This window comes from Bufo bufo, chromosome 5, assembly GCF_905171765.1.
Source record: "Bufo bufo chromosome 5, aBufBuf1.1, whole genome shotgun sequence".
NCBI classification, from domain to species: domain Eukaryota; kingdom Metazoa; phylum Chordata; class Amphibia; order Anura; family Bufonidae; genus Bufo; species Bufo bufo.
Window position 1 is genome coordinate 361,147,526 of NC_053393.1, and position 23,125 is coordinate 361,170,650.

Here is a 23,125-nt window from a genome sequence, read left to right on the forward strand (position 1 = left end):
CATTTACAAACTGTAATAGCATAATGCATGATTTGTGCTCCAGCTTTCTTCCAACTGTAACTTAGAGTGCTTGTCCCATTACAACAACTCATTCCCTATCCACAGAATAGGGATAAGTGTCTGATGGGCCCCCACCATCATGAGAATGGGGGCTTGTGTTCCCTCATTTGAATGGAGAGTTGCTGGTGCTCGATTCAGCTCTATAATTCTGCCAGAGATAGGTAAGTGCTATACAGCTTAATGGAGCAGCAGACAAGCATATATTGTCTTCACTCAATTCAAATGTGGGAACACAGGCGTCCATTCTCGTGAACAGCGGAGGGACCCAGTAGGCGAATCCCCACCAATCAGAAACTGATCTCCTATCCTGTGGATAGGGGATAATGTGATTATACAAGACAAAGCAAAAATGTGCTATGGAAACCAAAACCAGATGTAGTTTGTCAATGACAGATTATCAGCAGAATGGTCACGTAACACATTTTTACATGCCTGTGACCTGTTGCATACTATGATGTAAATTGATATATATACCTTTGTAGATACGACCCAGTCCTCGGTAGTCCATCTGATCAGAGCAGTTGAAAACCACCACATACTTCCCAAGACACTTGCCCATATCTTTAGTAGTTTCAGTCTTTCCGGTGCCAGCAGGTCCTGCTGGTGCACCACCCATGCTCATCCCCAGAGCTTGAGAGAGGGTAATGTAGCATCTGTAGAATGACATATAAGCAGAAATATGTTATTGAAAACTATTATGCAATTTCAGTAAATGACAGAATATCAGCTAAATTACTTTGTTAGCTTTCTTGGAAAAAGTATTGTTTTTTTAAATAAAATTATCTACTTCCTCTTTCAGGAACCAATGAACGTGGTCACAAAAATCAATTCTTTCCAATATGCAAATAAACAGCACTTCACAAAGTATTCTCTCTCTTCAGTTCGTCTTGAGATTAAATCAGATTCCAGTTATAACAAGTTATGCCCTAACCACAAGACAGGGCTAACTATTTGATTTGTGGGAGTCCAACCGCTGGGATCTCTACCAATCACACGAACGAGGACCCAGTATCCGGCAGGGCCCCCTGAAATGAATGGGGTGGCAGGTCAGCCATGTGTATTAGTGCTCCATCCACCCCTATGGGCCTGCTGGAGATAGCAGAGTACAAACGCTCGGCTATTTCTGACAGTCCCATAGAGATGATCGCAGTAAAAGTGTGCATGCCCAACCTGCCACTCCATTAACTTTGGGGGGAGCCCTGCAGAATACTAGCTCCCCATTCTCCCTATCCTACTGTGTGGGGGCGTTAGGAGTCATGTGTACACCATTACAGGGAATTATTTGAATCCTTCAGTTCAGAGGTAGACATAGATACATACAAGATAACACATAAGACATGCTTAAAATAAACACATTGGGGCAGATTTATTTATCAAAATCTGTCAGAATTCTGGCACACATGTCATGTGCCACATTAATTAAAGGGGTTTTCCAGGAATTCATATTGATAAGCTATCCTCAGGACAGGTCATGAATATCAGCTGTTACAAGAGGCTGTGGCGCTCCATGAGTGCTCAGGCCTCTTTCTAGTCCAGTGACATCATTGTACGTTGGTCACATGGCCTAGTTGCAGCTCAGTCTCATTCAAATCAATGGGGCTGAGCTGCAATATCAAGCACAACCACTATATGATGTACGGCACTGCCAGGAGGCCAGGGCGTTCACCTGAGAATAAGCCATCAATATCAATTCCAGGATAACCCCTGTAAGTATTTTAGACACTTTTTGCGCCTCACTAGACAATGTATCTTGTCTGAAAGAGGAATGGCTTAAAAAGTTGCCACATTGACCCAATATTATGGTGCACAAAATTGTCTAAAATATCAGTTCGCATAAATGTTGTTGTGCATCAATTATTCATATTTTTCACATTCAGCTACATGTTTCTCATGTTTTCTTATTAAAGTAAGACACTATAATCAGATTTTGTTTATTCTTTATTGCTAGTAGAACCAGATAGGTCAGTTTTTCATACCTTTTATGTATAAAAGGGTTATAAAAATATGGCAAAAGCTAAATTAAGACAACCAAGAGGTAGAAAAAAGTTAGCCAAAAGTGTGTAAAAGACGCGTCAAATTTATCATAAAGCATGAGCCTGTTAATGAGGTTGGCGCATCTAGCCTAGTTCTAAACCACATAAACTTAAAACATAATAGGAAATCTGCCCCAATGTGTTGCAGCTGATTATGTATATAATATTTCTCTGACTTCCCAGCTCATGCCAAGTACATTTTACCTGTCAGTCAGAGGGGTGATGACCAGCCTGTCTGTGCAGCCCAAGTATTCATTGCAATAGCTGAATTCAACATCTGTAATCTGGATTATACATTTGTCTATATCTTCAATGAAATAAAATCTAGATTGTTTTTGCCACTCAAAGTCTGAAGCAGACCTAATGTTCATGCGGACCTGAAAAAAACAAAGTATTATGCCTGAAATTAAATATATTTATTATTTATGATTTTCAGCTTGCATTTTACACCAATTGAGAATGGGAAATGATATCACTAGTATGTCTCCATTTTTGAAAATTAACTAATCTACCCAGTCACCCACAACTTCATTCATTGTAGCAATGTAACGGCTTAATCTAATTAGATCAGTGGCATACCTATTATCTATACCTACTATAGAGTCAGAGCAAACTGATAAAAAAAAGTTAATTCCAGCCTCTGGATAAAACAATGGAATCCTTTATTGAAGAATAGGCATAAAATCCAGGTATGCCAAACAAATAGTGCACAAAAAATGCATCTCCTGCTAGCTACAACTAAGGGTGCATTTTTTTGTGCACTATTGGGGTCATTTATTAAGACTGGCAATTTAGACGCTGATCTTAATACCCTTGCGCCAGTGGTGGATGTGCCAAAGATACCGGTATGTACAGGTTGCAGGTCTCTACATAACTTCGGCGTATGAACCGCCGGCGTACACCAAACTTAAATCTGTGCCAGCTCCCTTGCTGGAGTAAATTATAGTAATTTTCTACGCCAAAAACTGTCTTAGAAAATGATAAATGAGACTGACCTGCTGACCCGCCCTATTCCCTGCCCCCTTTTTTAGAACTGGTGTGGCATGTAGGAAGTCGCAGATTTTGCTGCAAATCCTTCTTTGTGACAAAATCTGCACCAAATATACACCAAAAGATGGCGTACATTTAGTCATAATTGACCTACCCCTATGTGTTTGGCATGCCTGGATTTTATGACTATTCTTCATTAAAGGATTCCATTGTTTTACCCAAAAGCTGGAACTAATTTTTTTCAGCAGTTTGCATGTGTTGGAAAGTCACGCTCTTCCATGCCCCGGACCTCTGCATTCGAGCTGGCCATGATTATTTTGTTTACTATAGCGCCAGGGTACACAACTTTTACAGGGCCTGTGGCAGTAGGTGGCCTACACTGGATTAAATCCTCTGCATGACACCTTTATAATAGCAAGAGGACGGGAAACATAGTGCTACTTTTCATGATAGTCTGAGAGAATGTGGAGAGCTTTGAAAAATCACTAGAATCCAGCTTTAGTTCATTAGTAGCATATACAGAACTATGGGCTGTGGTGTAGTGCTCAAAAAGAAGAATATCACAGTTACTGTATGGAGGTAAACTCATGTAAAAATTACAGATGGAGTGTGCAGATGGAAAAATGCATGGTGCACTGTGGTCGGAAATGATAGGTACGCTTTACGATATTAACTTAAGTGACTAGAAAATTCAGCTTACCAAGTCATCAAAGATATCCTTCTGGTGAACATGAATGGTGATCAGAGTCTCATACTTGGTTCTCTCCATCTTGGTCAAATCCTTTGTGGTCATGTCAATCAAATCATTCAGGAGATCAAGGAATTTCTGATTTGTTGTCTGCATAACCTTTACCGAAGAGAAAATAGGTGTTCAAAAATAGTTGTCTTATTACGACAACCCCTTTCTATATTACCTGTTTGGGCACAGACAATATAGAGTAGGGTTCCCAACTGAGGACTCCACTGTATGAGCAAGAACAGAAAACCGCTAAGTATCAGCTGTTCCTGGTGGACCCAACCCATCCACAGATTACATGTATGTCACTCATTAGAATACATTTCCCCTGTAGGAGATATATATGGCACACATTTCTTTGCAGGGATTTAAAAGCTGGACACACAGCAATCATCTGATCACCATACTGGTTTCCTTTCAAAAGGTGTTATCATGGATGGGCAACCCCTATAGTCTTTAAAAAGACCATATTTTTAAGAATATTGTTTATCGAATTCAACATTTTTATATTTCATCTTATAGCAAATATGCACATATAAACCTTGTAGTAAGAAGCTATCACCTTTTTATCAGTCTTAGAAATATTTAAGGCGTCTTCCGCATCTCTTGTCCAGATCATCTGAATTCCAAGAAGACCAATCTGTGCTGGGTACATGGCCTGGAAGTCATACAGCTTGAAGCCAGAGTCACTGATGGCTATAGAGGATTGTCTGATTATAGTGTGCAGCGTCTTCTTTACTCCATTCAGGAGAAGCCCAAGCCACGTCTCCACATTTCCCTAAGCACATATTTTTACACCAGTCAACAATAAACACTGATATTGTACCTACAGTTCCAACACATCCAAAATAATATCTTAATTTACATATGTTACTCTGTCCCTGTATAAAAAAAAAAAATGCAATGTCTGATCATGTGCTCCACAGGCGCATAGTGCGTCAGAGCTCCTGCTTGTAGCTGTCCATGCACCTGTCACAGCCGTGGTGGGGTTTTTGACATGGTTTCCTGAAATTGAGGCAAAACATTGCAGTTTTACTATGGAAAACCACTGTAAATAAAATTGTGTAAACTCAGCCTTCGGATTACCTGGTAAAGAAATTTACCTTTATTACCTCAAATCTATGCTTTTCTGCATACTATAGATATAACCCCCTATCTCTATACAAAATACGAATAGTAAACAATTGCTCCATAAAATGTTTCCATGAACGTATATGAAATTATGTGTTCTTACATGTAATAAAAAATAAAAATAAACTACTTTCAGCACTGACAGTAACAGTGGAATTTTCTAATGGATACTACCCTACTATGTTGAGTAAGCCATACCTGAGCATTCACAGGTTCAATCAAGTTTACTCTTTCTCCTTCTTGGGATTCAAAATACAAAATCTGATCATAGTTCTTCTCATGAAAACCAACTCTGTTGACATTGTCAAACAAACTCAGAAGATGAGCCTGGAAATTCAAAAAATACATAAACAAATCAATGGTTTCAAAGCGGGATAGTATCACACACTATGAGAGTTTTAGTTGGAGATCAAAGATATATTGACACAGCGAGTCCTAGAAGGTATTTAGATGTTCACTTCCATCACATTAATCCTTATTCTGGTTTGCTGGGTGCAGGCATGCTTAGAGTCAACTAAAATGTATTATGTTGGGGTTAAACAACCATAATATACAGTGTATTACTATTGATTTTACTATTGAGGCAATAGTTTTCTTTCAAAATAGATATTAGCATCCACATCAATGACTTTAATGTAATTGAAAACATGGCAGGCGTTATTTAATGCACTTACATATATGGAGCCACTGTGTCACTGACCATATTTTACGTAAAGCTGCTCCTTTAACCCCTAAGAACCTATTGCTCAGGCACCTAAGGGGAAGGTGACTTATATAATCCAGAGAGGGTCTTCATTGGCTGGGGACTGATTAAACTGCACATGCTGACCCATTAGGAAATATACAGAGAGCGAGCACACCCTATGGAGGTAGAGAGGCCTACAGAGTGGACCAGGCAGAACTATACAAACTCCTGTGGCCGAGCCCACCAAGAGGGAGCAGAAGGATGCTGGTGGTCATGGACCTCCCATACAGTGTGGCAGTGAGTATTCCAGTGGTTGTGTCCTCAGGGACAGACCGCCGGCATTGTAATTCAACAGTGCAAGCAATACATTATTTAACCACTTGCCATCTGGGCCATTTGCCCCCTTCCTGACCAGGCCAAATTTTGCAAAACTGACATATCTCACTTTATGTGGTAATAACTTTGGAACGCCTTTATTTATCCAAGTCATTCAGAGATTGTTTTCTCGTGACACATTGTACTTCATGATAATAATAAATTTGAGTCAAAATATTTCACCTTTATTTATGAAAAAATCCCAAATTTACCCAAAAATTTGAAAAATTCGCAATTTTCTAAATTGCAATTTCTCTGCTTTTAAAACAGAAAGTGATACCTCATAAAATATTTATTATTTAACATTCCCCATATGTCTACTTTATGTTGGCATCATTTTGGAAATGTCATTTTATTTTTTTAGGATGTTAGAAGGCTTAGAAGTTTAGAAGCAATTCTTCAAATTTATAAGAAAATTGCCAATACCCACTTTATAAGGACCAGTTCAGGTCTGAGGTCACTTTGTGGGGCCTACATAGTGGATACCCCCATAAATGACCCCATTGTAGAAACTACACCCCTCAAGGTATTCAAAACCGATTTTACAAACTTTGTTAACCTTTACCCCTCAAGGTATTCAAAACCGATTTTACAAACTTTGTTAACCCTTTAGGCGTTCCACAAGAATTAAAGGAAAATGGAGATCAAATTTTTAAATTTCACTTTTTGGGCAGATTTTCCATTTTAATCAATTTTTTTCTTTAACACATCGATGGTTAACAGCCAAACAAAACTTAATATTTATTACCCAAATTCTGCAGTTTACAGAAACACCCCACATGTGGTCGTAAACTGCTGTATGGGCACACGGCAGGGTGCAGAAGAAAAGGAACTCCACATGGTTTTTAGATGCCATGTCCCATTTGAAGCCCCCTGATGCACCCTTACAGTAGAAACTCCCAAGAAGTGACCCCATTTTGGAAACTAGGGGATAAGGTGCCAGTTTTATTAGTACTATTTTTGGGTACATATGATTTTTTGATCATTCATTATAACACTTTATGGGGCAAGGTGACCAAAAAATTGGTTGTTTTAGCACAGTTTCTATTTATTTATTTTTACAGCGTTCACCTGAGGGGTTCAGTCAAGTGACATTTTTATAGAGCAGATTGTTACGGACGTGGCGAAACCTAATATGTATACTTTTTCTCATTTATTAAAGTTTTACACAATAATAGCATTTTTGAAAAAAAAAAATTATGTTTTAATGTGTCCATGTTCTGAGAGCTATAGTTTTTTTATTTTTTGAGAGATTTTCTTATGTAGGGGCTCATTTTTTGCGGGATGAGGTGACGGTTTTATTGGTACTATTTTGTGGGACATACGCGTTTTTGATCACTTGGTGTTGCACCTTTTGTGATGCAAGGTGACAAAAATTGCTTGTTTTGACACAGTCTTTTTTTTTTTTTTTTTACGGTGTTCACCCGAGGGGTTAGGTCATGTGATATTTTTATAGAGCTGGTTTTTACGGACGCGGAAATACCTAATATGTATACTTTTTTTTATTTGTTTCACTTTAACACAATAATAGCATTTTTGAAACCAAAAAAATGATGTTTTAGTGTCTCCATGTTCTAAGAGCTATAGTTTTTTTTATTTTTTGAGAGATTTTCTTATGTAGGGGCTCATTTTTTGCGGGATGAGGTGACGGTTTTATTGGTACTATTTTGTGGGACATACGCGTTTTTGATCACTTGGTGTTGCACTTTTGTGATGCAAGGTGACAAAAATTGCTTGTTTTGACACAGTTTTTTTTTTTTTTTTTACGGTGTTCATCCGAGGGGTTAGGTCATGTGATATTTTTATAGAGCTGGTTTTTACGGACGCGGCAATACCAAATATGTATACTTTTTTTTATTTTTTCTATTTTAATTTTTTTTTTTTTATTCCTTACTTGGGGACTTTTTTTTTTTTACATGTGAACCTTTTTTCTATTTTTTAATTTTCAACCTTTTATTTTTATTTTTTTTATTTTACACTTTTCGTCCCCCATAAGGTCATACAAGACCTCTGGGGTACATTTACTTCACTTTTTTTTTTTTTCACTGTTGATTTCTCCTGTAACTGGGGCTGACATAGTAGCCCCAGTTACAGGACAAATGCACCCCTAGAGAGGCTGTACAGCAGCAATCCAGCGCTGTACAGCCTCAGAGCAGGGCTGATCGAGGTCTCTGAGAGACCTCACAAAGCCCCTGCACTCTCCGGTCACGGCGGTCACATGACCGCCGGGCCGGAACAGGAAGCGCACAGCGCTTCCTTCTCTGCAGACACAGCGCTCGGTGAGCGCTGTGTCTGCAGCGATCTAGAAGGCAGGGACACCTGGGCACTGTCCCTGCCTTGTCTTAGGGTTGCCCTGCTGTCACTGACAGCGGGCAACCCGATCAGCAGCTGCACGATTAGCGTGCAGCTGAACTTTCTGAAAAGACGTTCTGGAACGTCCGTTCAGAAATAGACGTCCACCCATAGGACGTTTATATCCTATGGGCGGACGTGAAGCGGTTAAACCGTGAACTCTTGGAAAGACTAACCCACTGAGGGATGTCAAATAGGTTAACATTGTTCACAATTATCTTTTTAGGATTTACAGGAATATTCCTACTTGATTCATACTTGTGTGCTTTTAAAATGATCCATCTCCTTTATCTTTATTGAATGAAACCAGATTTTCTTTCAAGCATTTCAGAAAAAAAGGAAATTGTGTTTGTCAAATGGTTTAAAGAGCAGGTTCTGGCAATTACTAATACAGCATGAACTACTTCCTGTACCTGAATAGTATGTGAATCCGATGCTTGTCCAAGTATCTCCAGAAGGGCAGGATCAGAAACAAAGAAAAACCGGGGGAATACTAAGCGCTTCTTTTCCAGGTATCCAGTAAGGGATTTCTGACACATCTCCAGCTGTTCCAATAAATGTGGTAACAATTGTGCCAATGTTTCATCACCAACACAGCACTGAACTATGTTGGGGGTCTCATGAGCCCTCTGCATGATCTTCTGCCAAGATTTATCAATGTTCTGGAACCTCTTGGCTTCCTGAAAAAATGAAGTGACAATGTCAGTGCCTTTTCAAGGTGATGTCACCTGTAAAATTAGCAGATAATATACTGATGGACAGATAATTAAAGCGGCAGGATGATTAAACACTAACACATCGTGCCAAGAAAATGACTATTAGAATATGAGTGGCAGCAATGAGTAACGCCTCCACCTTCTATATGTATTTCCACATTATGGAAAGAGAATGGTGCCAGAACTATTTTACTGCACCCCTTAGATTAAAACTTGTTAGACTCTATAGATGATACAGGTTGGGCCCCAAGAATAGTTTCCTCCGGGGGGCCCAAGGAACCCCAGTCCGACACTGATTTCAGTTGCAGCTTTCCCATGTATAGCATTACAAATCCATTGCAAAAAAGCATTATTATATTACAAAGGTTCAAGATGCAACTACTGTACATTCACATTCACAAGCTTTGAAGAGAAAAGCAAAGGTTGTACCAAAAGGCACACTGCTCACACAGGACACTGCTTGAATAACAAATCAGAAAATAATCAATCATGATCAATGACATGGATGTCAGAATCTGCTCTCTTTGCTGTTCAAGGCACAACCTCTCCTATGACTAATTCAGTACATTTATAGAATATGACTAAATAGTCATATTACTACATAGATTATCTTACTCGTACTAGTATGAATATTGGGTAGGTAAGGTAAGACATATGATCCATTAGTATATTTTCATAAAAGGCCATCCTATTTCTCAGGTTTTAACATCTGCTCATACATATATACAAATGTATTATAGATGCAGTAACCAAGGCAACATATATCTTGCCTGACAAACATGGGCACAAGGGACATCTATCCTTTGTTCAGCATTGTATCATGGGATGTCCCTGCCGAGAGAACATATGTGACCATGCCTACCATGTATTTTTCTTTTCCCGAGTCTTTTACCATTCTCCTATAGGCTCTTCTACAGATCTATCACTGTCACCACACACATATTGTCTACATTGATCCACCTTCCCTCTATTATACACATTGAGAAGAAGCTATGCAGCTCACTGCAGAACCAGGATGGCTTCTCCCCGTCCTGTAAATTACACTTATAGTTACAGTAAGTGGTGCAAGTATACACTATTCATTGTAAATTATTCTAATCTTATTTAATGCCTTGAGATTTCTCAAGAGAAAATGAGTTTGGAAGTTCATTTACAGACATTAAGAATTTAGGTACAGAGTCATTTTATATTTAGAGTACCAGTTCACCAGTCATCTACTACATGTTTAATCTATATAGACCCTTTTTCCTTAAAAAATCAGCTATTCCCTGAACTATACACATAGCATTTCCATAAGATCAACCCTCTAGCCATTTTGCACCCATCTTTCTTCACTTATCATGAGAGGTGCCTGAGGACCTGATAACAGGTTCAGCTTTAACACAATGCAATTTTTACAGCCTACTAAGCTTATTCATTCATTCATAATGGTAAAGAGTGCAAATTCTCACTATATCCATAGAGTTGAATGATGAAGTTCTGGTTTTCTGCGCCTACTCTTAGTGGGAGCTTAGAAGCCTGCTACAAAACTATAAGTTCTATTGGCAGATGCAGGCAGACATAAATTTTCCCCCTTTAACTCTATGGTTATATAAATGTTTTTGAAAGATGGAATTATAATAGCTATAAAGATATGAATATATATTAGGAAATTAATCAGCACAGATTTTGAGGACCCACTTAGAAGAAATAGACACTAAGGGGGAATTTATTAAGACTGGCGTTTCATACATCTGTCTTAATCTGAAGGGCATAGGTGTAAGATTTATAAAAAGGTGCCTGCCTCTTAATAAATATGACACATGATTTGCTGACCATGCACAACATAAATTTTTTTTAACTAGCTTATAGCATTAGCATCAGTTTCTGGTGTAAATTATAGTAAATCTGTTGGGTGCCTGTGGTAGGCAAGAGCAGAGTCAAAGGGCAAAAAAGTCAGAAATTTTGTTCAAAAATGGCTTGCACCAAAATTGGAAGACTTTTGCATAAGAAACTTGCACAAAGACCTTGATAAATTCTCCCAATGAGTATGGTCCTTTACTTTACATTTTTTGCACATGCTTTATTTCTAAGTTTTTTGAAAATAGACTGTTTAACAAATTGATTGCACCAGAATCACCAGCACAAGCCAGCACTACTGTACAAAATTCTAATGTAAGGGATGTTGTAATACATAATAAATAAAGCAGTGCAAAAAGCAACCAGAATTATCAACATATTAGGACAAAAACACATACAGGGGAAGGCAAAGAGAAAAGCAAGAGGGTGGATAGAAACCTAGAGCGCCATAAAAAAAAAAGTTGATGAACCCAAGAGCAGGTAAGTCACACTCATGATAGGAAAGTTGTCTACTATTTTGCTGTATCCTAACAACTGAGCCAATGAAACCACCTTCTGTTTTGTGGGCAGAAGCAGTGAGATCCTCAATTTGCATTACCTCGTGATTTATAGCAAACAATTGACTGGTTGTCATGACCTAGGCTTGGAGCCATAGGACAGGGATACAGGTTTGCACTCTATTCAGTGCCAAACCATTGACTTCTTAAAAAATGTAATCAGTATATCAAATACGTAAAGTAGAAATAGAGGAGAAGTATCAGGAAGTGGGCAATCTGTGAATTTAGGAATGATAGGCCAGACAGTTTTTAAAAAGGTAGCCAACATGGGAGAGCCCCTTAAAATATTGAGCAATGTATTTTCCTTAGATCCACATCTCCAAAATAGGGGAGGGACCAATAGTATTAAGGCACAGAGTTTAGAGGGAACCCTGTACCATCTGGAAAGTAGATTATAATGTGTGTTTTGCACTGCTGGCACAGCCTACCGGCAGGCTGTTCCAGCATAGGGTACCGGGAATTGGCCGGACAAAAATCGGTATTTGGTATATTTGCTGGATTGCCGCCGGACCCATTATAGTTAAGGGAGCCAGACAGCATTCTGGGAGCATCTGGCAATTCAGGATCCGGCAGGCTGTTCCCTAGATTGGCTGACTAGAGACCATGTGCAAAATGGAACCCTCTCTAAACCCAGGTGTAACCCGGGGTTCCCCAGAATTGGATATACGGGGGATGGATGAGGAGAGATATCTTTTGGAGAACAAGCGAGCAGCAATGTTTAGAGTAGGTGCAATAGTGAGATGAGTAGCAAGGATCTTCAGTGGCAAGATAGAGAGATGAGTAGATGGCAAAGTCTGAAACCATTGTTTCAGGTAGGCATGCTGGCACCAATCTACAATCCTGCAGAAGGTGATAGCTGTGATAATATGATAGGAGGTCTGGAAGGCCAATAACCCTATTTAATTTGAAGTGAGCCAATAGGAATTTTTTGCAATTCTAGGAGATGAAGTTAGTAAGCATTGAAGAGAAAGATGAAAAGAAGAGATAAGGTATATAAGGTATATGTGCTTCAATATTCACATGTGGTATATTATATTTTTTCTAGTTTCGAATTCTTCGCAGCTAGCTCGTCGAGCATCATTCTCAGTAATTATGCGTCTAAAAATATTGATACCTACCTGTGGAAGTTGTTTTGCTATATCACCACCTACAAACACAGCTTCCAGGTAAATCCAAAGGTTCTGTACATTGAGCCAGTTCTCAATGATTTCTGTGGTATTGGATAATTTTTGCACCCATTGCTGTATGGTTGGTTTAAATGGGGCATTATACCTGTTTAAAACATATGCAAAAACGTAATCAATGTCCTGTTCAGGATTTCTGCACATAATGAGGAAGAAAATAAAATACGGTAAGGTTTTCTGAGACTTTTACACTGATCAACAGTATCTGATCAGTGGGGGCCCGACACCTGGAATCCACACCAATCAGCTGTGTGAGAAGGCACCGATGCTCGCAGTAGTGCCATGGTGACAGCAGCTTGTATAGCAGCTGTGCTTGGTATTGCAGCTCAGCCCCATTCACTGCCGCCAGGGGCGGACTGGCCATAGACCTTACAGGGAAATTTCCCGGTGGGCCGATGCCCAAGGGGCCGTCTGGGCCCTCCTCATAGCTGGCCACGGGAAGTTTTTGTATTTTGTTTCTGCTGGCAGTATTTTGTGATGGACTATGGTATTTGGCTCTGTTAGGGTGATATAATGTACCACAATATGGTATTGCTGGATCTGCCTTCCATCAATTTGTACCAGACTACAAAATGGGGCCACGTTTAGTATTTTTTCCAGGGCTACTTTTAGTTCCCAGTCCGCCCCTGACCGGCGCTCACGTTCATCGGTCACATTGCCTAGGCGCAGCTCAGCCCCATTGAAGTGAATAAGGCTGAGTTGCGATACCATTGTACAATGTATGGCGCTGTATTTGGTAAGTTAAGAGAAGGCTGTGGCACTACTTCGAGTACCGATGCCTTCTCAAACAGCTGATCGGCGGGGGTTCCAGGTGTCGGACCCCCACTGGTCAGATACCGATAACCTATTCAGAGGTTAGGTCTTCAGTAGAAAAGCCTCAGAAAACCCCATTAAAGAGTATGCATACTTTATACAGAATACATCTGTGTGTAATAGCTTATATCATTATAACTTTTTGTGTTTAAAAAGAAATAATTGCGCACAGCTACTCTGCCATAAGGCCGTCATTTTCTCTTTCTGGATTTACAAAAGACAGAAGCAGTAAATAATACAAACGGCTCAGCTGCATGCTAAGTGCACAGACAGCTCTATAAATGCACCTGCAGATTACTTAAAAACTTATTTTCAGGATGGAGGAAAAAAACACACAATATATTGGATTTGAAAGGCTGACTGTCAGCATGTTTGTATCCGTATTTCCAGGTCCCCCACAACTTCAGATATGTATACAGAAATCACAGTCGTCACGCAGGCCTTGGTGTAAAGGTCAGTGTGGGAATTTTCTCAGCTGCCAATAGCTGTGCCCATTGTTCAGTCGCTTTGAGAAATTTCAGAGCTTTATACTTTTTTCCTTTTTCTATCTTTCTGCTTTAAAGTGTTTTTCTTCAATAGAATAGATCAACATTTAAGACATAACCTTTTGGCGGTACAAAAGTCTGCAACATGTCAATGTATTTATCATCAGAAATGAAAGCCAGAGTATAATAGCAGATGGGATTTAAATAGGAAAATATACTGTAGTGTGGCAAAGACCCAACTACTATGCAATATAGAAGATTTTGTATGCAGATCATTAAAGGGAAACTAAACTGAATATATCAAACAAAACAAAAAATCTGAGCTGTCATAAAATATATTTCTCAAAGCCAGGGACTACCTTTAGCACTTGGTACTGCCATCTGTCTACTGCATGCCACTTACAGGCATGCTTGCCAACATTTAGAAGATTTGATAACAGAATAGATAGCAGATGGTCAAGACAAAAGACATATTATATACGTGCAGCTTATATATTTTGGCACAATTTGAATATGCACATGCCTATGGAATATTGTATTATTACACAGGTGGCTAGTCAATCTGGACATCACCACATACTAATGGAGTCATTTATCAAACTGGTGTAAAGTAGAACTGACCACAGTTGCCCATAGAAACCAATCAGATTCCACCTTTCAGTTTCCAAAGGAGCTGTCAATAATGAAAGATGGAATCTGATTGGTTGCTATTGGCAACTAGGCCAGTTCTACATTACACCAGTTTGATAAATGACTCCATAAATGCTTTATAGTCTATTTGATTGGATGACAAAATACCACAGAGGAGAAATAATTTTGATCAGTTTTTGCTAGAGCCCCCTGTACCACGGACTTTAAGGAGAGGCACATTACCTAAAATTACTGCGTTTGAATAATTTCTATCGCTCATATCACACTGATATTATACATTGGGTATCAGTGCATTTTTACTTATAGAATAATACCTGTTGTTCTATATGATGGTATTAGGTTTCTAGATACAGCAATGGAGATGGTCTCAAGAGTAGTAAAATATGAGAAGGTGTGCATGTCAGCCATATAAGAGCCATGATGGCTAATTTAAAAGGAGTTGCCAAATCCAGAATCGCATAAATTACTAACTTCTTTAAAATAGTTGATTTTAAACTTAACTCTTTATACAGGAGAATGTGCCAAATCATAAGCCTCACTGTTCCAAGCTGCATTACTACTACAGCAGATATGAAAGAGGGCCAATATATGTACCCTGCTGAGCTGAAATATACACGGGAGCGAGACAAAGAAAAGGTTATCACCTACCTGTTACTCATTATAGAACCTAACACCCCATAAGACTGTCTATCCATTAGTGCAATTTTCTCAGAGGTGTCGGACCCCTTCAGTAGAAGTTCTCCTCTGGACTTGAACTGGGCGAAAGTAAACACATGGGCACTCCATTCATTGATGACATTTTTCAGGCTTGCTTCAATATCTTTCTCTTTGACGGCACTGATACATATGTCCTTTAAGAAAGAAATGAAGAAAGTCATTGCATTGCAGACCACTATGATATTCACTCAATGTTCCTAGCACTTTATGTTATTTCCTTGATGTTATTCTGACAGAGTTGATTTTACCAATTGATATAATGGTCTCATGTGGGTGACCTGGCCCCACTTTCCACCAAGGGACAATGCAGTAACTTCTAAAGCACCAGTGTATGCAAGTGATGCATGTGTACATTTCTAAGAAATTTAGCATTTTACTTAAATAAAGGGGTTGCCTCAGTTCCATAATCTCTGTTGCAGTGATGCCTCCTGTTCTTAGTTTTGAATTTTTTTTAAATAAAATGCTCATTTCTAGGGGCCACTGCAGCAATGCAGGCCGCACCTTGTGTACAGAAAGCAAAGAACTCCCAGCCTTTCCAGTGGACGAGCAAGGAGCATAGTCTCACACGCATGCGCAGTAGCTCCTGTCGCCTCATATTCCCTCTGTCTGTAGCTCCTCTCCCCGCCAACCCTCGTATGTACCCCTGTTTTTAGTACAGAACAGCTCCAAGGCATGTGCCTGGCGAGCTGTTTCTATACAGCTATAACTATAGCTTGGGACCTTCGGAGCAGGCACAGGCACAGGCAAGTGTTGAGATTACCTATTCCAGCACTGCCTTGCCTGTACCATCAGTCAAAGTCAGATGCATCTACCCCCTACAGCTCAAAAACGGCAGGTAGAAACCAACAGGGAAGCACTCAAAGTGGGAATCTGTTACCAGGAAATTGACTGTTAAACCAGGCACAATGCCTTGTAATGATAACCTTCACCTTAGTGATCTGTTGCTTCATTCGGGGAAAAAAAGCACTTTTAATTCAAAATGCAATAGCAGTTAAGGACACCCTAGGGAAGGTCAAAGCCTATCGGTGCATTCTTGCTCCTCCTGCTTCCTCTGCCAGCCCCTCCCTCTCACCGTCCTATCAATCAAAAAAGATGAGAGAGAGGCTGTAGAGGAAAGAGTACTTTATCTCCAGAACGTGTTAATAGATTACTAGTGAAAGGGATCATTACATTCAGCTGAGCTAGTGTTACTATACAAGGCATCGTGCTTGGTTGTGTCCTGGTGCAGTCTGAAAGTGTCTACAATGGGTTTTTTACTTTTCCCTTCAATTTCGAACTCTTTCATTTTTGACTAATGTTTTCCTTTCTGCAGCATATTAATACAGTTCATACAAAATAAAAGGGGGAGACACAGGAAAATATAGTACAGGGATCAGCAACCTCCGGCATTCCAGATGTCTGAAACTACAACTCCCAGAATGCTCTATTCACTTCTATGGGAATTGTTAGAACAGCCGAGCATGTTTGCATGCTGGGAGTTGTAGTTTCACCACAGCTGGAGTGCCGAAGGTTGCTGATCCCTGATATAGTACAAGGCAAAACACTATAAAGTACTGAGACATTCTGGTAATAACTCACCTTTATATGAATAATATAGTAAAGCATTAAAGGAATTCTGTCATGAGATTTTACCCCATAACCTAAAACATATGCTCATGTCAGGAGTAATAAGAATAATCCTAAGCTGGCCTTATTAAACTTCACTGTGGCTCTATTTGCCCAAAAAATGTTTTTTTAATCTGTCAATCACTCACTTAAGGTGCCCAAGGGGAGGTCCGTTAATACAAGGTGCCCGGCCGCACCCCTCGCTGTCCGGTGCCCAGCACCGCCTTCGCTGTCTTCTGTGCCCGCCTTTTCAGCTCATCGCCGCCTCCGCAATCCTACCCGTCCCTCTGCAGATCCGCGCCTGCGCACTAGGCTCAGCCAGATGCGCCGCGGACTCCTGGCAGCAGCTTTGTTGAGCGAAGTGCGCATGCGCCGGCCTGATGCGCATGCGCATTTCGCTCAGGAAAGCCGCTGCCAAGAGTCCGCGGCGCATCTGGCTGAGCCTAGTGCGCAGACGTGGGATCTGGCAGTGGGACAGGTAGGATTGCGGAGGCGGGCGCTGAGCTGTAGAAGGCGGCCGCAAAAGACAGCGAAGGCGGCCGCTGGGCACTGGACGGCGAGGGTGCGGCCGGGCACTCCTGTATTAACGGACCTTCCCTTGGGCACCTTAAGTGAGTGATTGAGAGATTATAAAAACCATTTTTTGGGCAAATAGAGCCACAGTGTAAGTTTAATAAGGCCAGCTTAGGATTATTCTTATTACTCCGGACATGAGCATATGTTTATGTTATGGAGTAAAATCTCATGACAGAATCCCTTTAAGGTGATTTACACTGATGTAAAAAGATTTGTTGAAGCAGGGGTTTCTACCACATACCCATCAATAATGGATATATAGTGGCTAGCATATGCCATTACTTTATGATAGGTGGAGGCCCAACCTCAGTTTAGGCCTCATGCACACGGCGTTCCGTGCATTGGGGACCGCAACTGCGGTCCCAAATGCACGGGCAACATCCGTGCAGCGGGCCGGACCCATTCAACTTGAATGGGACCGTGGTCTGTCCGCACCGCAAAAAAATATGACATGTAGTGCTTCCAGTGTTCCGTTCCGTGACTCCGTTCCGCATCTCCGGAATTGCGGGCCCATCCATGATGCGTGGTGCACACGGCCGGCGCAACGGCCCATGTGCATGAGGCCTTATCCTGAGAATGAAGGGCATGCAGCATTGTGAATGGGACTGGCTACAGCTCCGACACAGTGCAGCCTATGGCCACAAAACATAGAGGGGAGCACAGCGCTAAACCAGCACTGCATCTGCGTCATTCATATGGACAGTGGGGGAACCAACGGTTGCGCTGTGCCATAGTCAACCATCACTTTACAAGATGGGACTAACGCTTTAATGTCTTTGAACTCCTTACTCTATTATGTTCTTGGATTTGATCTGGCAGCAGTGATTAAATAATTTAAATATTGGCGTAGGGTGAAATAAATAATCCTGCCGGCTAAGTGTGTGTTCACATATTATTTGTGCACAAATGCATTCATAAAACACCACAATTTATTCTTTGTTAATACAGTTAGGCACAATGACATGCTGATAAGTAAGCTCAATAAATCTAAACTTCGGAGAAAAATAAGAACATCAGAAACCATATCGTTTGGTCAACAAAAGATTAAGTGCCACGTTTACTGCCAAGGAACCAATAAACTGTATTGTGTTCCATCAGTAAATTGCCTTATGACAAATCCTTTTAGTGGGAATAGTGTCATAACTTGGCGACTGTGATTGCCTAGAGGCTGCTTTTTTAATGATTTACAGGAAATAATTGCAGAACACATATTATTTGCTGAAAAGCTACCACTAGATGGTAGACAAAGTGATTTTCCATGAGGGTTAGCATTCAGAAGAATAAGGTTAACTTCACACTGTGTTCCCTTATTACAATCGTCAGGGCCATTTCAAATATTCCAACTCTTCTGCACAGCTGCGTAACTAGAAATGACTGGGCCCCACAGCACATTTTGAATGGGGCGCCCATTCCTCCAGTAACATCTTCTCAACTCCCTCTATCATGCAACCCCCACTGCTGTGGCACTTTGAGTGAAAGGGATAGGCAGTGTAAACATAATCACGCCTGGTCCCCGACTTCTCGTATGCCCGCACCTTTGCCGTTTGCTTCAGTCCATATTGACAGTGCAGTACAGGAGAGAGGCTCGATGGCAGTTTTCCTCTGTACAGTGCCTGAGCCGGGTATTGAAACGCCCAGCAAAGACAATGATAGCGTTTAATCTTCCGGGCCCTGTAAATCAAAGTGCAGGGGACACAGAAGCAGCATGCTAGAACAGAGGCTCTAGGAGTAACAGCAACGCCCCATTGCTCCTAGAGGCTTGTTTGCATATATAAAAAATTTCAGTTTTCTCAGAAATAAAGCCACAGATGGGGATGGGACCAAGACAAAATTCTGCTGACCTGTACACATGTCGCAGCTCAGCCTGTTTCACTACAATGATTCTGTAGCCCAGTTTACCAGGCAAATGATAAGCAGTTGGCATACATATGGTGAATAGAAAGTACTTGGCCATTTTAAGCTGTAGAGGTTCAAGTGCCTCATCTCATATACTCACTGCGACTTAGCCATGACACAATGCATTGGCTGCATCAATGTCATGCCCATATAACAATGTGATTGCTGTTGCCAATTATATGGCAAAAGACTGCTGAGGCCTCTGACTGGTTCAGGAGTCACATGTTCTATAGGGCACCCTCACTGCTGCATTCAGAAGTCCAACGGGGAGGATGGAATGGAGGTGGTTTGGGATCACAAGTACATCTGTTTATTATTCTAATGACATCTCTGCATTTACACTGGCACTTTATTGGGTCAATTACTGGAAATTAACTTGTACACACCCAAATCTGCTACTGATCACAAGCAAACGAACAAATGGTAATTTGTTGGCAAATTAAATTGCTTATTTGGCACAAGAAATTATTGTTTTTTCGGCAGCACTTTGTAAACAGGGATGCGTCGGTGATCATTCATTCCCATACAGCACTGATAACTGCAGGACATAAACGCAGCTAATGAGAGGGCATGATTAGGAATTGAATTTCCTATGTACATTTGTTCCCAATCATTGCCAGTGAGATTAGCTCATTCTCTAGGGCCACATGGCCACCTATTATCAACAAGAACCCACACAACAGTTTCCATAACGTGTCATTAACATGTATTACATAGCGCACTATATAAAATCCCAATAAATAGTTGGACCTCTTGTACTGGCGGTAGTGCTATGCTCTTACAACCAATAAGAGCTTGGCTTTCATTTTGTATACAGAAGTGATGTTTCTTCAGATTGTGGAAGATAAGAACATTGTTATCTTCTGGGTTCTTCTAATTAGGTGTTTGCTACATTCAAGTCACAGCCGCCACTTTTTTTATTTTAAGTGCAGAAGGCTATTGCATGGCTAATTGAGAAGAAAAAAATGAGTCTGCAGTACTTAAGAAGACAAGCTCTGCAGTACACAGAAATGAAGGGGCCCTGCGCGATGTACTCTCATTTGTTTTCTATAAATATTCATACAACAATTACATCTCCGCATGCTTTCATTTCTAGATCGCTATAGTTCACCTCACGCAGAACAAAACTTATTGATATTGAAGAGGAAATGCCACCTGCAGATCAGACTGTTCTTCAAATTTTAAAGTTTTTTTAAAGATTTTGATATTGATTACCTATCCTCAGGATACGTCATGAATATCATATCGGCGAGGATTCAACACCCCACAGCCCTCCGATCAGCTGTTTGAAGGAGGCAGCTGTGCTCTGGTGAGCACCGTGGCCTCCTCACAGCTCACAAGCAAAGCACCATCTACCGGATAATGGCTGCGCTTGGTATCACAGCTCAACCCCATTTACTTGAATGGGACTGAGCTGCGCCCTAGGCCATGTGACTGTTCACGTTAAATCAGTTGCCTAGGAAGAAGCCGCGGAACACCTTTGAGCATCATGGGCTCTTCAAACATCTGACCTGGCAGGGTGTCGGGAGGTGTGGACCACTGCTGATCTGATATTGATGACCTATCCTGAGGATAGTATCATCATATCAAAATCTTGGACAACCCCCTCTAAGGATTAAAACAGCCTTTAATTTACTTTGTTTTATAATTGAAGCAGTAAATCACTTTTCAGTAAACCATGACTTATCCTGGCATGCAAATGAATAGCTAAAAACAGCAATAGTTATTTCTAACACTAATTTGAGAATGTAAAATGAATTTATTTATAATTTACAGAGATCAGTCATAACATTAAAACCACCTGCCTAATATTACGTAGGTCACCTCATGCCACTAAAACAGCATTGTACTGTACTGTGGTATCTGACACCAACAAGTTAGCACCAGATCAGTTAAGGCTAGTTTCACACTAGTGCTAAGGATCCAGGAGGCTGATCCGGCAGGGAACAGTATGTGTGATCTCTCTGCATTCCGTGAAGAAGTTTTCTTCCGGACAATTCTCCGGCATTTGCCAGGTTGTGGCTGGATTTATGCCATCTCCGTCATAGTTAATAGGGCCGGACAGAGACATTCAAGCTTCGGAAATGCTGGAAGGCAGGGATATCCGGCTGGCTGTTCCCTGCCGGAACCCTAGCGATAGTGTGAAACTATCCTAAGCCCTGTCAGTTGTGAGGTTGGACCCTCACTGATCCTCACTATTTTTGCAACTGTAGTTTTCATCGGTATTATTTTGGGGAAAATAACACTTTTTGATCACTTGTGATTAAGTTTTTTTGTATGGCGACTAAGCAAAAATTTGCAATTCTGAATTATAATTTTTTTACGGTGTTCATCATGGGGGATAATTTACCATGCTATTTGTGTAGTGCAGGCATTAGAGACATGGCAATACCAAACAAGTGGGGGAGATTTTATTTTTGCAATTTTTTTCATTGTGTTTTTGCAATGAAAAAAAAAAAGAAAAACTTTTTTTTAATTGGAATTTTTTTCTATTTTATAAAAAATTGTAAACTTTTTTTAACCGCTTAATAGTCCCACAAGGGGACTATAACAGGCAATCTTTTGATCGCTTCTAAAATACAATGCACTAGCAGGTGCAGCCTGCTGAACAACACTCAAAGCAGGCTTGGGGCCTATACCAGGTCCCAGTCTATTTATACACACATCGTCACACCACACTCCCTTCATTTGCAGGTTACCGATGGGACAAAAACGGAGTCCGCTCCCTCTGCTCACCGCATACATGTGGCGGGCGCCATTGCCCGCAGCATGTAAGGGGTATAAACAGCCTGGATCAGCGCTCTGCTGATCTGGGCTGTTAGAGCAGGAGCGCCATCTCTCATGTGAGATAATGTTGGCGGCCCAGCCTAAGGCCCCTTAGGGACCGCCATAAAACGTGTATGGGTGGTAACCTAAGGGGTTAAGTTGCATTAAGTTAAGACACAGAGGGTAGATCTTTCAGAAATAATGCATTTATAGTGATAAGGCCCCATGCACACACAGTATCCACATGCAGCCCGTGTTGCATTTGCATTTTTTGCAAACCCTTGACTTGAATAGGTCCTCGGTCCACATGGATAATCGTTTTTCTACAAAATGTGGAACGCGCATCCAAATGAATACAATGGGTACGCAAATAAAATGCAGAAAAGAACACGGACTGCATCCATATTTTTTTCATTTTTATGCAAATTTTACTAATGTAATACAATGTAATGTATTGCTTTGAAATTTAAGATGTATAAAACTAATTTACTGTACAATGAATTATAAGTACAGCCTCAGCATTAACCCTATGATATCAATGCACAATTATCAGTAAAATTCCTTCAATTATACTTCACAGGAATTACCTACAATCTCAGATTTTACCACAAAGGGACCTAATCTAAAGCCTGTGCTCCTTGGTCATAAAGTGGTGGATAAAACAAATTGTATCTGCTGTGATAGGATCTTTTTGGGGTTTACCATGAGGCTTTCTGATTAACCTCATGAATTGCTCACTGATGCCATCCTCTGCTAGCTATGCTGGCACAGGAAGACTTGGAGAAATACATGTCAGACTTGCTTACATATAAATTAGTTGGTTTTCTATAAACTATGTAATTTATGGCAGACCTCTGAGCTTCCGATAAGGAGTTAATCATTAGGAGTAGTAAAGAATCCAAGTCTTGGAGACTTGTCAGAAAATTAGCAGCAGAAAAATCAAACAGAATGTGAATTT

At 40.5% G+C, this 23,125-nt stretch overlaps 1 protein-coding gene across 1 annotated transcript in view; it reads right to left on the bottom strand.

The window, feature by feature from the left end:
* Positions 1 to 23,125, bottom strand: part of LOC121001312 (dynein heavy chain 5, axonemal-like) — a 304,445-nt gene that overhangs the window by 157,807 nt on the left and 123,513 nt on the right. The window contains 8 exon segments of the mRNA XM_040432320.1: positions 535 to 713; positions 2,298 to 2,470; positions 3,784 to 3,930; positions 4,382 to 4,597; positions 5,149 to 5,277; positions 8,776 to 9,042; positions 12,593 to 12,746; positions 15,256 to 15,458. Of these exon segments, the coding sequence (XP_040288254.1) occupies positions 535 to 713; positions 2,298 to 2,470; positions 3,784 to 3,930; positions 4,382 to 4,597; positions 5,149 to 5,277; positions 8,776 to 9,042; positions 12,593 to 12,746; positions 15,256 to 15,458 (1,468 nt within the window).